The sequence below is a fragment of the Halichoerus grypus genome, chromosome 7 (genome assembly GCF_964656455.1).
Source record: "Halichoerus grypus chromosome 7, mHalGry1.hap1.1, whole genome shotgun sequence".
In the NCBI taxonomy this organism is placed as follows: Eukaryota; Metazoa; Chordata; class Mammalia; order Carnivora; family Phocidae; genus Halichoerus; species Halichoerus grypus.
Window position 1 is genome coordinate 36,753,154 of NC_135718.1, and position 15,984 is coordinate 36,769,137.

At 38.2% G+C, this 15,984-nt stretch overlaps 1 protein-coding gene across 2 annotated transcripts in view; it reads left to right on the forward strand.

The window, feature by feature from the left end:
- Positions 1-15,331, forward strand: part of BMS1 (BMS1 ribosome biogenesis factor) — a 43,253-nt gene extending 27,922 nt beyond the window's left edge. For both annotated transcript variants that reach the window (XM_036084685.2, XM_078077403.1), the window contains exons 14-23: positions 5,129-5,202; positions 5,860-6,033; positions 8,600-8,788; positions 8,878-9,058; positions 9,253-9,311; positions 10,294-10,416; positions 11,372-11,519; positions 11,866-12,041; positions 14,106-14,267; positions 14,792-15,331. In XM_036084685.2, the coding sequence (XP_035940578.1) occupies positions 5,129-5,202; positions 5,860-6,033; positions 8,600-8,788; positions 8,878-9,058; positions 9,253-9,311; positions 10,294-10,416; positions 11,372-11,519; positions 11,866-12,041; positions 14,106-14,267; positions 14,792-15,022 (1,517 nt within the window). In that variant the 3' untranslated portion in view covers positions 15,023-15,331. The remainder of the gene's footprint in view (positions 1-5,128; positions 5,203-5,859; positions 6,034-8,599; positions 8,789-8,877; positions 9,059-9,252; positions 9,312-10,293; positions 10,417-11,371; positions 11,520-11,865; positions 12,042-14,105; positions 14,268-14,791) is intronic.
- Positions 15,332-15,984: the final 653 nt, after the last annotated feature.

The window sequence follows — 15,984 nt, forward strand, 5'->3', positions numbered from 1 at the left end:
AATTTTTGCTTCTTATATTTGAGGCTCTGTTTGGTGCACATATGTTTAGGATTGTTATGTCTTTCCGGTGGATTGATGTTGTGTATTATGGTCACCTCCTATTCACCCCATTGGTGAAGGAGAGATTCCAGCTCTAGGGTTATGGGGATGGCTGAACACACACCTGACACTGGACAGATGCGATTGACAGCAGTTTATTAGTCACATACACTCATAGCCTGAGGGAAGGGAACACTGCATGCCATGCAGAGATTGAACAACCAGGGGCTTTGGGAGAAAGGCTTTGTACCTAAATGAGCATAGGATGACCATTGGTTCCCTTGACAGGATGTGATTAATGCATTTGAATAAATTAATGGGCTGGCAGAGAGGTGAAATGAAACCTGTTAGGTTGAGGGATAGGTGGGGTGCAGGTGGTCCAACTGAAAAAGAACTATCAGGATGGGGAGCCTTTCCCATAGGGCAGGGACATATCTGGCAGGCCTACTCACAGCTAGACCTTTGGGACCCTGTGAGGCTCAAGGATGTCAAGGCAGCCCATGAAATTTTAGGCCTTACAGTTCAGTTAAGTCTTTCTCTGGCTCTGATAGTTTTCTTTGCTCTGAAGTTTATTTTATGAGATAATAATTTAGCCATTCTTGCTTTTTTAAAAAGATGAGTTGCACAGTATATCTTTCCCCTTTTACTTTCAACTTACTTGAGTTGTTAAATCTAAGGGGAGTTTCTTGTAAACAGCATGTGTAGTAGGTTATGTGCTTCTATCCTCTCTGTCAATCTGTATTTTGATTGGTATATTATGCCATTTACATTTAAGGTACTTACTATATGTAATTGTGTAAGTCTGATATTTTACTGTTTTGTTGTTTGTTTACTCTGATTCTAATTTTTTTCTGTCTTTCCTCTGTTTTCATTTTCTTCTATCTTGACATGTTTACAGTTTTTGAGTGTCTCTAGTTTTTGTAGTTGTTGCTCATTGTAATATAATAGCCTACTGGTGCCAGCATTTTATCATTTGAGTAACATGTGGAAACTTTTCTTCCATTTCGGTCCCTTTATCTTTCCCACTTTTAAATATTATTGGTTTGTGTATTAGATAGTGCTATAATTTTTTTTCAATCTTCAAATATGATTTTAAAAACTCATAAGAAAAAGGCTATTTTATTGTATGTAGCCATGCTTTTGGTCTTTTGTTTGTTTTTTCTTTTTTTCCCAGAGGTCCCAGATTTCTTCTTTTATAATTTACTTACTGCTTAAGAACTTTCTTTAGCCATTTTTTTTTTTTTAAAGATTTTATTTGAGAGAGAGAGAGCCGGGTGAGTGAGCATGAGTAGGGGGCAGAGGCAGAGGGAGAGGGAGAAACAGACCTCCCCACTGAGCAGGGAGACCGATGTGGGGCTCGATCCCAAGACCCTGAGATAACGATCTGAGCCAAAGTCAGACATTTAACTGACTGAGCCACCCAGGTGCCCCACTTTAGCCACTTTTTAAGAGTAGGTATGCTAGTGACAGATTCCTGTAGTTGTTATCCATGTGAGAATGTCTTTATTTCCAACCCATAGTTTCACTGGATGTATAATCATAGCTGACAGTTCTTTCCTTCAGCACATGAAAAATGTACCACTTCCTTCTGACCTCTGATTTCAGAGGAGAAATGCACTGTCATTTTGAATTGGTGTGAATCTGTCATTTCTTTCTGGCTGCTCTCAAGATTTTTATCTTTGTTTTCAGTTTTCAGAAGTTTGATTGGTGAAGATTTCATTGGGTTTCCTCTGTTTGAAATTTGCTCAGCTTCTTGAATCTTTTAGGTTTATGTCTTTTACCAAATTTGGGAAGCTTCAGTCATTATTTCTTTCAATCCAGGTATCCTTGTGAGATCATATAAATGGTGGATCTTTTGTTTCTGCCCCACAGGTCCATGAGGCTCTGCTCATTTGTTTTTTGGCTGTTTTTCCTCTACAGTGTTCAGACTGGATAAATTCTGTTGATCTGGCCTCAAGTTCTCTGATTCTATCCTCTGTCATCTCCACTCTTACTATCTAGCAAGCTTTTAAAACTTCTTCTGTTGTATTTTTCAGTTCTATAATTTCTGTTTGGTTCTTCAGTTTCTTTGCTGAGATTTTCAATTTTTTGGTTGTTGCCAAAGGATTTTTAGTCACTTGATGAAGCATTTTGGTAATGGCTGCTTTAAGTACAAGTCAGATAGTTTCAACATCTGATTCATTTTATTGTTGGTGTCAGATGTCTTTTCACATTTCAGTTAAAATTTTCCCGGATTGGGGTATGACAGGTGATTATCTATTGTATCCTACACATTTTGGTTTTTGTGTTAGGAGACACTGGGTCCTATGTAATCTTTTTATTTTAGCATGCAGTCCTCTTGTTTAGGATTAGTGTGCAGGTCCTGGTCTACTTTATGGGCTGTGGTTCCAATGACAATTTAATTTTAGAGCTTTTGTGGTACTATTTTGATCTGCTTAGTTTATCTGATGCCACTGGTCTCTGCGGGTACTGCCTGAGGAGACAGAGGACCTTCCCTAGTCTGGGCCCCCTGTTGCGGCTAGGTGGGGAAAGGTTGTCTTGGCCTGTAGGGCTAGTTTGCTTGCTGTGGGGATATCTTTGCTGGTCCTCCCAGGGTACACATTGTTTTTAGATGAGGGAGGAGAGCCTCATGCCTAGCAGAATCTCCCTTTGTCAATAACCCTTAGCCACCTGGTATATCTTGGTGGAGGAAAAGAGATTCAGGCTCTTTGGGGAAGGCGAACACTTCCCCTCGTCACTTATTGTCAGTGGGGCTTTCAAAGCACCCCCTTTACCAGTGCTGCCCGATTTACCCAGTGTTGCTGCTGAGAACTGAGTTTGATCTGAGGGTACATTGAGTCTACCTGGTCTACCTTCTGTTGCTAGGTTGAGGGTTGGGAAACAGTGGCTCTGAATTGCCTTTCTGTGGGTTGTGGTATAGTGAGCCACTGGCCATTATGTCATTCCTCTGGTCCTGGGGACCCTCACCAGCCCTTTTTTTCTTTACACCTTTCAGAGTTCTTTGATTTTCTTTAGGCTCTTGTGTTATTTTTGGAGTTGGTTATACTTAGTTGGGAGGAACAGAAGAAATAAGTCTACACTATCTTTTCTAGACCAGAAATCTGTGTTGGTATTTTTTTTTTAAATTTTAATTCCAGTATGGTTAACTTACAGTGTTATATTAGTTTCAGATGTACAATATAGTAATTTAACAGTTATGTATATTACTCAGTGCTCATCATGACAAGCGTACTCTTAATCCCCTTATTTCACTCATACCCCTAGCCTTCTCCCCTCTGGTAACCATCTGTTTGTTCTTTATAATTAAGAGAGATTTTTGGTTTGTCTCTTTTTTTTTCCCTTGCTTATTTGTTTTGTTTCTTATATTCCACAAGTGAGTAAAATCATATGGTATTCGTCTTTCTCTGACTAACTTATTTTGCTCTCAAGCTCCATTCATGGTGTTGCAAATGGCAAGATTTCATTCCTTTTGATGGCTGAATAATATTCCATTTTACACACACACACACCCCTACACATCTTCTTTATCCATTCATCTATCGATGGACGCTTGGGCTACTTCCATAATTTGGCTATTGTAAATAGTGTTATAATAAACATAAGGATGCATATATCCTTTCAAATTAGTATTTTCATATTCTTTGGGTAAATACCCAGTAGTGCAATTACTGGATTATCTGATAGTTCTATTTTTAATTTTTTGAGGAACCTCCATACTGTCTTCCTGCACCAGTTTGCATTCCCACCAACAGTGCACAAGGGTTCCTTTTTTTCCGCATCCTTGCCAACACTTGTTTTTTGTGTTTTTTATTTTAGTCATCCTGACAGGTGTGAGTTGGATCTCATTGTGGTTTTGATTTGCATTTCCCTGACAATGAGTGATGTTGAGCATCTTTTCATGTGTCTTTTCGTCAGTGGAGAAATGTCTGTTCATGTCTTCTGCCCGTTTTTAATTGAATTATTTGGGTTTTTTTGGTATTGAGTTGTATATATATTTTGGATACTTACCCTTTACTGGATATGTCATTTGCAAATATCTTCTCCCATTCAGTAGGTTGTCTTTTCTTGGTGGTGTTTTTTATTATAACTGTGATAAAAGGAGAATTGACATCTTTCTGATATTGAGTTTTCTTTTTCAAATATATGGTAATCTTTGTTCAGTAGATAACATTAACCACACCTACTTCATTAGGTTGTGTTGAAGAATGTAGTTAAGGCACATAAAATACTTGTCTGTAAAGCACTTGCAAGTGTTAGCTAATGTCTATTCCATGTGTTCTTTAGTAGCATATTAAAGCTTTTTAAGTTTTTAAAATAAAGTTTTGGTACATTTCTTGTAAGGTTTAGTCCTAAGTATTTTGTCCTTTTTTGTTTTTATTACAAATGGAATCTTCCCATCTACTGTATCTTCTTTGGCTCTTTGATTCTTTGGCTCTTTCTTATATGAAAATGTTTTATCTAAATATTACTTCTAAATATTGCTTCCCAAAGGAGTTTTAGCATCTTTTTCTTTTAAGGATAGGACCCATAGCTAAACTTAGAGCTCTAAAAACAAATGGATGAGTGAATTAATGAGCTCTTCATGTGGTTCAGCATTATTTTGGGTACCACTCTTACTCTAAGTCCTGTATTTTATGTAATCCAAGATTTTTCCTAGGTATGCCAGGCATTGTGTTGTGTTGATCTTACTATTGAGACTCTTTGTCCTATGTGTTATTAATCAAGCCATGGTTTTTTCATGTCACTGTTGGTCTTGGGGGCTCACCTGCAGGGCCATGCATATATCTCTGTGTGCATCTCTGCTGCAAAGTGTTTACCACCTGTATTGGAAAAATAGCTCTTGGCTAAGTGGGATATCGAAGTAAAGTAAGGAAATATGGGTTGGGTCCATGCGCTTCATCCAAACAGGTGGTGAAATACTGACAATTCAACAAGAAAAAGAAGCGTGTGGAAGTACAGGATTCTTCTGGGGTGTGTAGCAATAAGTAAAAATGAAATTTGGGCTTCAGAGTATGCAGTGCACCTGGTGGTGCTACAGTGTCATATGCAAGCCCTATTCACAGAGGACATTTGGGTGTTCTTTTCCCAGAAGAGCTCTATGGTGACTTTGAAGACCTGGAAACAGGGGACGTGCACAAGGGAAAACCAGGTGCAGATACTCAGGTATGATTTTGTCATGGCTGGCTGTCAGTCACTGGTCCTTGATCTGTGGTCAGTATGTCCTGAGAGAGGCCCATATTAAGAAATGCAGATCTTATTATCTGTGTAGATTACAGAGTAGATGGATTCCTTCCTAAAAATGCGGAGATTGGGAACAGATCAAAGTTGTTGGTTTGTTATTCTTGATCTTTTGGGTGATACCTACTACCTCTTGTTGTCATTATGATTCTTCAGTCATTGAAAGTTTAGCTCCCAAGTCACTGTCTTTCTCTCTACCATTCCTTTTGCCATCATTCTCCTCTTAATTTAAGTACCATTTAAAAAAACTAAATCCCTATTCTCCCTAGTATTTCTTTAGAACAGTGTTTGGGGAGCATCTGGGTGGGGACACTTGCTGTTATTTTTATTCATATTTGGCATTCCCAGCCAGAGTAAGGAGTGACAGTGTATTGTAATGCAGATGTCTAAATGTCTCTTGTAGTAGTACATGTTATTTAGAGCCAAAGGCTGTGTTTTGGTTTCGTTTGTTTTTTGTTTTGTCTTCCTAATGATCATAACCAAGACTTTTGCAGCTCAGATAGAACTTTAAAAATCTGCTTTAATGTTTAAAGAAAAGATCTCCACAAACTTTTACAAAATTTTCTCTTCTGGAAATTTAAGATTGAAGATGCAGAAGAAGTTAAGGAAGAAATTGACCCCAGTGCAGAGGAAAGTGCCAAGAAAAAGCATTTGGATAAGAAGAGAAAATTGAAGGAGATGTTTGATGCAGAATATGATGAAGGAGAAAGCACGTATTTTGATGATCTTAAAGGAGAAATGCATAAACAAGCACAGGTAAGAAAACTTGGTTCCTATCAGCTTTATTTCAAGGCTATAATACAGTGTTGTGAATACGTAATTTCGTTTAGGTCTCTGCTTCCTGACCTGCTTCTCTGCCTCAGGTTTGGATTCTTAGGTCAAGATGCAGATAAGTGTGTTTATTCATGCAGTCATCTGATTGTTTTTTCAATCAGAAATTGACCAGAAAGATACCAATATCTATTTTATACCAAGCATCGAGGAAGTAAAAATGGCTGAGACAGGCAGCAACTGCTGAGGATCTCTCAGTGTGGTGGTTTGAGACAGTGTTTATTTAAATGCAGGCATTGCCTTAGCATTCTGAGTACTGCTCCCTGGAATCATAATTAATTTGAATGGGTAGGTGATTCTTGCACACACCAGTGCTTATGCATACACCAGTGCTGTCCAGGGAGGCTTTCCTAAAAATTCACCTTGGTCAGAGTTCAGAGGGAATACAAGTGTCGAGTCAGATGTGGAGATAAAGGGAACACGTGGAATGCTGAAAAGAAGATAGTCTGGCCCCCCTGCCTGGGATGCTGAACAGACCGACTTGATGAACTCACTCTGAAGGAGATACAAAGATGTGTATGCAGTTGATGGCGAGTGTTTGAGTTGTGCTTTGACAAGGGGGACCACCAATAATTCCTGTAAACTAGAACATATCTTAATACATCTTAAACAGGTTGAGCATATGATTTCTGAAAATGCCGTCAGCGGGCTTTGCCCAACCTAGGCTTTCATCTGTTCAAAGAAAGTATCTCCTGGTTAGTCATTAATATAGTGGTTCTAAGTCTATACTGACTTTTGATAGAAGTTAGTAACTAAGACGTGTAAAGCTAGTTCTGAAGTCTTTGCTTCAGTTCATTTATAACTTAAAATCACCTAGAATCTTGTGGCCTTTTGTAAAGGACTTTGAATTTTTTACTCTGAGTGAAATGGGGACCCATGGGGGGTTTTGAACAGAGGAAAGACACGTATGACCTGCTTACCTTTGAAAGGATTGCTGTGGCAAGAGTTCAGTAAGATTAAGGTGACTTGCCATGGGGGGTGGGGACGTGTGTGGCAGTGGAGGCGAAAGAGTCAAATTCTGGATATACACTTTCGAAAGGTAGATCAAAGGTAGATTGTGGGGTGTGTGAGAGGAAATAAGGATGACTTGCTGGAAGGATTGAGTTGTCAGTAAGATAGGAAAACCTCTAGTTGGTGCAGGTTTGTCTAAGAAGATGAAGTTTAGAGCTGTTGGGTTTGAGATCTCTCTCAGACAAGTGGAGCTTCAAGTAGTCAGTGAGGAGCCCTGGAGAGAGATTGGGGCCAGGGACTTGGATGTACAGTCCTCAGCATCTAGATGCTACTTAAAGCCATGAAGTGGATGGGATGCCCTGGGAAGTGAGCGTGGAGCAGGAGAGGAGAGGACTAGGACTGACAGTGGGTACTCCATTGTAAGAGGCTGGGCGGAGAGGATGAAGCAGCAGTGGGGATTCAGCCATGCTCAGGAGAGAGAAGAAATTGAAGAGAACACGAAGTAAGCTGGAAGCCACCATAGAAGGAGGGATAAATTATTTTAAATCCTGATGATGTATTAACTACAATGAAGACAAAATTGACAACTGGATTGGAATGTGGAGACCCTACGTGATTTTGGCAAGCATTTTTATGGAGTGTGGGTTAAAGTCCAAGTTGGGGGGATTTAAGAGAATGGGAGCAGAGGAACTGGAGACTATGAATATAGAAAACTTATAAGCCATTTTACTTCAGAGAGAAGCAGAGAAATGGGGCAGTAGTTGGAGGAAGTAGAGTCAAAAGAAGATGTTAAGATGGGAGAAATAGCAGGCAAGACCTGTTAGAATAAAGTTCAGTAAGAGTGAATGATACCTAGTATGCAAGTGAAGTTTGGCATAAAATAAATCTATAGTAGCTGCCCAGATGAACTTTCTGTAATAACGGAAATGTCTATCTGTGCCATCTTGTATTGTAGCCACTAGCCACGTGTTGCTACTGATCACTTGAAATGTGACTACTGTGACCAGGGGACTGAATTTAAAATTTTTATTTAATTTTAATTAATTTCAGTAATATAATAAGTAATAAATATAATAATAACAAGATAAAATAGAAGGCTGGATGTGGGTATAAACCCTGGTAGAAGAGATTGCTGTGGAGATTCTTTTAGACTGCTTAGTTTTTGAGTGAATTAAACAGTCAACAGCTGAGAGTGAGGATGAGGGAGGAGATACTGGATATTGGATATTGGAGAGTAAGAAAAGAAAGTGTGGACTGGGAAGCTGAGAGTGTTGGCTGACCAGCATTAAGGGTTGCTTTCAGAGTTGTTTGCATTTGCTGTATCTTGGAGCAACAAAGGAGAAAACAGTTGGGATATATCCTGAACAAACTGTACAGATAAGAATGTATGTTATTTTTAAAGAGGATAAAGCATAAGTGATTATGTCTGTGTTCCTTTATGAGAAAGTGCTCATTTTTTAAAATGTTAATCTTAACTTTTATTAAAGATAACAGCATTGTGGGTTTTTTAATTGTTTTTTTTCCCTGCTCTCGTATCTAGCTTAACCGAGCAGAATTTGAAGATCAAGATGATGAAGCCAGAGTTCAATATGAGGGTTTTCGACCTGGGATGTATGTTCGAATTGAGATAGAAAATGTCCCCTGTGAATTTGTGCTTAACTTTGACCCCCATTACCCAATTATTTTGGGTGGTTTGGGCAATAGTGAAGGCAATGTTGGATATGTACAGGTAGGTACCCTTTGCTGCATGCTTTGACAATTGGGGTTCTTGGGACATACTTCCACCACTAATCTTATTGAAATCTCTTCTCCCCTCAGATGCGTCTGAAGAAACATCGTTGGTATAAGAAAATCCTCAAGTCCCGAGATCCAGTCATTTTTTCTGTAGGGTGGAGGAGGTTTCAGACTATTCCACTCTATTATATTGAAGACCACAATGGAAGACAAAGGCTTCTAAAATACACCCCACAGCACATGCATTGTGGAGCAACCTTTTGGGGTAATATGTGATTGGAATAACTTGCTTGTAGGTTAATTTAAGCCATTACAGTTTTGCTTTTCTCTATTAAATCCCAATTCATAAGATTTTTCTCTTTTTTTTGGATTGAGGTACATATGTAAAATGGAATCCAGAATTTGTGATTCACTGTATTTCTTTCTTTCTTTCTTTTTTTTCTTCCTATTTTCTTTAAGGTCCAATCACTCCACAGGGAACTGGGTTCTTGGCAGTACAATCTGTCAGTGGCATAATGGTAAATATCTTGAATGTTTTATTTTCCAGATTGTGTAGGAGAAGTATGTCTTGGATATGGAATGTGTACATGAATCTTGAAGTTGAAAATGACTCGTTTTTTAGTATTCATAGCAAACTTCTCTCTGCTTTTAATTTTTCTACATCTTTTTAAGTAGGATGTGGGAATGAAGGGAGAGGTGGAATTATTATGGTACTGATGACATTTTATATTTTTATGCATTTTTGGACTTTTTTCTTTTTTTTTTTTAAAAGATTTATTTTAGAGAGAGTGTGCACATATGCGTGGAGGGGGGGCAGAGGGTGAGAGAGAGAGAGAGAATCTTCAAGCAGACTCCCTGCTGAGCTTGGAGCGCAACATGGGGCTCGATCCCACAACCCTGAGATCATGACCCAAGCTGAAATCAAGAGTTGGTCGCTTAACCTACTGAGCCACCCAGGCACCCCTTATTTTTCTAAAAATATTCTAAGTAGTGCTCACCATGTGCTAAACATTATACTAGGTTCTAAGGATACTTCGGATACCAGCTAGACATAAGACTAGCCCTAGTAATGCTGGTTTAGCAAAGTATGGTCATACAGTCTTCATTTGATCAATCAGAGCAGGTTTTATTGGCCCTGTTTGACAGAAAACAGAATAATGAGCAGGTGAAATCTGCTCTGGGGGTCCACAATTTAATTTCTTAAACATTGTAACCAAATTTTCATATTCCTTTCCATTCCAAATTGGTCATTGTTTTAAAATTATGTTATTGCGAAATTACCCTCCAGAGAATACTCAAGACACCATCATTAGTTTGGCTTACATATATTATAGCTTCAGATTTTGTTAAAATACTGCTTTGTATGTTCAGATATTCTTTTTTGTTCTTTCTTAGCTGGTTGTAAGTGAAATGCACTTTAGGAATTTATTGCATCCTAGAATTACAGTTTTTCTCTTACTGATATTATTCCTGTATTCAAATTTTGGGGGTTCTTCCCAGCCTGATTTCCGGATAGCTGCCACAGGAGTTGTCCTCGATCTGGATAAATCCATAAAAATTGTGAAGAAATTAAAGCTAACTGGTTTTCCTTACAAAATTTTCAAGAATACGTCGTTCATTAAGGTCCGTATATCTGTATACTCACATATTTATAAATGTATATTTTATTGAAGGAGGAATGAAATACTTCTAAAATATAGTCTGATGTTTTCAAAAGAGTATTTGAAATCTTTTATAAACTTGGTCTTTGCTACTTTTGGTTTACTACTTTCTTTTGGTCTCTATGTTACTTAAATATGCTCAGAAAATTTCAAGGTGACGTTAATAGAGCTACTTACTAATCGAGGCTATTCCTTATTCCGTGTGGGACTGTGACAGAGCTAATATTGAAAATATGTAATCTCATTCACTGGCTTTTTTTCCCTGCCTTTTTGGTTTGTGTTAAGAAAGGGGGGAAATCATAGGTTTATTAAACACCTCAGTAGAAAAATAGACAAAGTATTTTGTAAAATACTTGTTGGCAGGGGTATGGAGAAATGGATGCTCTATTATGCAGTATAATGTGGGAGGGTAGTTTGAGTGACATTTATTGAAAATCTTATTAGTGGGGGTTTCCATAAAAGTACTGAGTTAAGATGATCATAAAATATTCTTGTAATATCAGGTAATAAAGTCACTAACATTTATCCAACTCTCTTTCTTTTCTGAGCATGTGCACCTAAGTCATAGGATATGAGCTGTAGCCCAGCCCTGGCCGATGATAGCAAAGGCTCTCTAGGCCAGTTCAGTCTGATAGATATCTTTTTGATCTTTTCTTCTACAAAGATATCGGTGATGAGCATGCTAATGAGCCTACAATAGAATCTTGATTAATGTTATTTTGGGGAAGATGAAATAGAATTGTATTCCTTTTGACCTAGTAATTCCACTCTTGGTGGGGAAAAAACATTTTGATTATTTTAGCACTATTAAAGAAGTTTTTTTTGTTTGTTTTTTTTTTTTACCAAGGATTCATTTATGAAATAAGAAGTAAAATGTCTGATTTTGTGTGTATGTATTTTTTTTCATATACCTATAGGGAATGTTTAATTCTGCCTTGGAAGTGGCCAAATTTGAAGGCGCTGTGATTCGAACTGTCAGTGGCATAAGGGGACAGATCAAGAAAGCACTCCGGGCTCCAGAAGGAGCTTTCCGGGCCAGCTTTGAGGATAAGTTGCTGATGAGTGGTAAATATAACTTTGTAGTATGATCCTAACAGCGTGTTACTATTCACTGTTGATTTCTAGCCAGTGTAGACTAGAGGTTGTAGTTCAGGTTTTAGAAAATTGGAATCGGCTCCAGCTCTCCCCAGTTGGAGCATCTTATGCAGTGTGCCGAGTCACGCTGTGTGTGGAGCCATGTGATTCACACCCAGTGCAAGTTTTGTGATATTAAAGAGTAGTTTACTTGGTGAAGTCTCTCTTCAAAAACCGTGCAGCCAATTAGAGAAGTTTGGGGTGAATGTTTTGTTCTTTTCCTTGACAAGATGAATCTTCTTTTGAAAATGTTAAAGTAAGTTGTCTCTTTTTCCAGATATTGTCTTCATGAGAACTTGGTATCCTGTCTCCATTCCAGCCTTCTATAACCCAGTAACATCTTTGTTGAAACCAGTTGGTGAGAAAGACACCTGGTCAGGAATGCGGACCACTGGTCAACTCCGGCTTGCCCATGGTGTCAAACTAAAGCCCAACAAGGATTCTTTGTATAAGGTAACAGTCACTCACACGTGTGCTCCATAGATGGGGGTCATCCAGATGCTTTGTACATAATGTTTTCTATGTTTTCAATTTTCAAGTAGGAAACCTACCATTAAATTTGAATGAACATGTATATTCATAGAATATTTTGGAAAGAATGCAGGAAAGTGGTAATAGGGGTTTTCGTGGGTTGGAAAGGAGACAAACTCTTCATTGTATACTCTTTTGAACTATTTTTTCCCCCATCAGATACATGTATTACTTTAAAAAACATTAATGTGCTAATTTTTGTTGAAGCAATGTGAGTGGGTTCTTTTGGGAAGTTTTAATAAACTTTGTAGTGAAGTGTTAAATACAGAAAAATATACAGATCATAAGCATACAGCTCATGAATTTAACACACCCAAATTGCCATCACCTGGATCAAGCAATAGAATTACCAGCACGACAAAAGCCCCCTTGTGACTTCTCCTAGTCACTACCCCACCTCCACCTCAGAGATAGCCATTCTCTCAACTCCTGACATATAAATTAATTCTGCTGTTTTTGAGTTTTATAAAATATAGCATATACTGTTTTGCCTGGTTTCTTTTCTTTCAGTTTTATGAGATTCATTCATGTTCTTGTAGGCATTCATTTGTTGTTATTGTTGAGTAGAAATCTATTATGTTATAATGTCAGTTTATTCATTGATGGACATTATTCCCAATTTTTGGCCATTATAAATGCTGCCCTGAACACTTACATGTGACTTGTTTGGTGTTCATGTGCACACATTTCTTTTGCATCGATCCCCCCAGGTTGGGATTGCCAGGTATGGGGTATGCACGTGTTCAGCTTCACTGTATGATGCCTACAATATTCTGGTGTAGTGTACCAGGTTAGACTCCCACCAACAGTAGTTGCCAGTAGTTGGCATCATCAGTATTTTTTTAATTTTAAGTTCTCAGTGCCTTTCAAAATCCCATTTCATTTGGATTTTGGTCTTTGAGAACTTTCATTATTTTCTTCACAGGTTAACAATGCATTTGAAAAGATTTGTTTTAATGCAGGATAAATATAAATTGTTTTATAATAAGAGGGGTGTTCAGGATATCAGTCTGCCATTCTGCCAGAAACAAATTTCCTAGGCATTACTTTTTTAATAAAATAATTAATAATACAATTTTTAATCCTGTTACATGAATTTCTAATAAAATATACTACAGGACATGGTACCTACAAGTACCAGCTCTAGCTTGTGGTGCTTACTCTTTTTTCAGAATGTGATTTCTCCGAGTTCCTTCATTCTAAGCATTTTAGGTTCCTCCTAAACAGAGAATATTGAATATTATCATGGATGATGTCTTTAATAATAAATTTAAAGACATAGCAGCAATATTCTCTATATAGTTGATGTTGACCTTGGTAAAGACCTAGGGCAAGACTTTGCACTTATTAACTATTTTTGAGGCAGTTAAGAGTTTTGGTCATCTCAATTTAAGCATAGAAATTAGATTACCTTAAAAATTGAATGTAGAGAGTATTTATTCTTTATATGTCATTTAAATCTCATTTTTCTCAGCTGGCCTTCCATCAGAAACAGAATAAAATTAAACTTTTTAATGAGAATCAGGGATGGGAACACTTGAGCTACTGCTGATTGGAGGAAGAACTATGTCCTTAAATCCACAGAGGTTGATAGTGAAGATGAACACCTAGATTATTGTTATTAGGCTAGAAGAAACTACCTCAGTGCCCCCAAAATAAGATGTGGGTTTTCCATTAAAAGAAACTTTGGATGTGTTCATCTGCTCTGTTGAGATCCCCATAGTTCATACCATAGACATGGACACAGTTGATTTTTTGGGAGAATTGTAAGTATATTCTGTGTATTTCTCTGTTTCGCCTAGAGCAATGTACATCCATTGAGGCAATCACATTTGATGGATGATTGAATCCTCATTTCTGATGATCAGCAGACTCTGGTGTTACTGATCATGTGGAAAAGTCAATCTACTGAGAAGATTTTAGGCAAGTTTTAAATGCATATAGATCATAATTTAAATACATCGCTGTTTTTATTTTTCTTTTTAGCCGATTGTGAGGCAAAAGAAACATTTTAATTCACTGCACATTCCAAAAGCCTTGCAGAAGGCCCTGCCATTTAAGAACAAGCCCAAGACCCAAGCAAAGGCAGGCAAGATGCCGAAGGACAGGCTGAGACCAGCTGTCATACGGGAACCTCATGAGAGGAAGGTACTGTCAACGGATGGCTTCCTGCGTGTTGCATTTAGATGTGAAAGTAATGCTCTCAGTAGCACAGTTGGTGTTTCTGTTGCGTTCTCATTTTTCTTCAGGAAAGGATAAGAGCCAGACTTATTTGAGGCACTAGAACTGGAAGTTAGAGGAAAGGCCAGAGTCCATTTCCCTTCTTTTGTTTAGTCATGCTGTGTCTTATGCATTTTAATGGGGAGTAATAGGCACCCAGCTGGCAAATCACTCTGTCTTAGTTGTACACTGTATCCACAGTGATTAACAAAGGTGGTTATTGATGAAGGCCATTCTTTAAGTATTTTGCTCAGTAAATATGCTCCTACTGATGCCTCCATGCAATTATGATTTCCTAGTTCAGGATAAATTTTCCCTGACTTAATATTCATTTGGATCATAGATTGATTCTAGTTTTGATACATCAGCTGAGGTGTTTAGGTCCCCTGAAACTTAGAAGGAAAGCATGATGTAGGAGTATTCTGGTGCTCACTGGGTTTTGTCCTTGTCAGATCCTTGCACTGCTGGACGCTCTGAGTACAGTGCACAGTCAGAAGATGAAGAAGGCCAAGGAGCAACGACATCTGCACAATAAAGAACACTTTAAAGTGAAGCAGAAGGAGGAAGAAGAGAAACTGAAGCGACAGAAGGACCTCAGGAAGAAGCTCTTCCGAATTCAGGGTCAGAAAGAAAGGAGAAATCAGAAGTCCAGCCTGAAGGGGCCTGAGGAGCCATCAAAATGAGCTTCAGACAGACACTGTCATTTGGATCTGCAGAGATGGATGGTTTCAAATATTACAGTACTTGTAAATGACAACAGGGCACTGGTGCTCAAGAAAGACCTCTTTGTTGGATTTGTCGCCCAGACTGTGCCTTTGAGAGGAGAAATGGAAACTCTGTTGATAGGATACCCATTCATTCTCAGCATCTAGGTTATGTCAAGATTTAAAGGAATATTATTTATGGTTTTGTAGATTCCTTCACATTCCTCTTACCTGTCTCAGTTTAATTATTTGTGCTACAAAAATATCATTAAAATACTTTCCTGTTAATTTTGGCTTAATAGTTTTCATTAGGGATGAATGCTTGATGATTGTAGATAATTGCTTATTCTGCCACCTTCATGATGAGTCTTCCAGAGGGGGGAAAATATTGACTTGAAAACTCAGCTTTAAAATTTGGAAAAGAGAGCGCCTGGGTGGCTCACTCGTTAAGCATCTGCCTTCAGCTCAGGTCATGATCCCAGGGTCCTGGGATTGAGCCCCGCATCGGGCTCCCTGCTCTGCGGGAAGCCTGCTTCTCCCTCTCCCACTCCCCCTGCTTGGGTTCCCTCTCTCGCTGTCTCTCTCTCTCTGTCAGATAAATAAATAAAATCTTAAAAATAATAATAATAAATTAAATTTAGAAAAGAGTGTATGGTCCAGTGCACAGCTGAGTTTCCCAGAGGCCATGTGATGTGCAATAGTGCAGTAGCCTGACTGCAGATGGGGGAATCCAGCTGCTTCTATTTATGTTAACCATGTAATGGGCTAGTTTGTGTTCTTTTAAAACAAATTAATAAAAAATACTTTTAACATTTTCTTTCATTTCTTACATAGTAAAAATTGATAGATACAATCCACTTGAAGAAAAACTCTTTGAAGTCCTCATTTTTAAGAGTGTAAAGATCTTGAGATCCAAATACCTGGGAAGCGCTGCCCGGCAC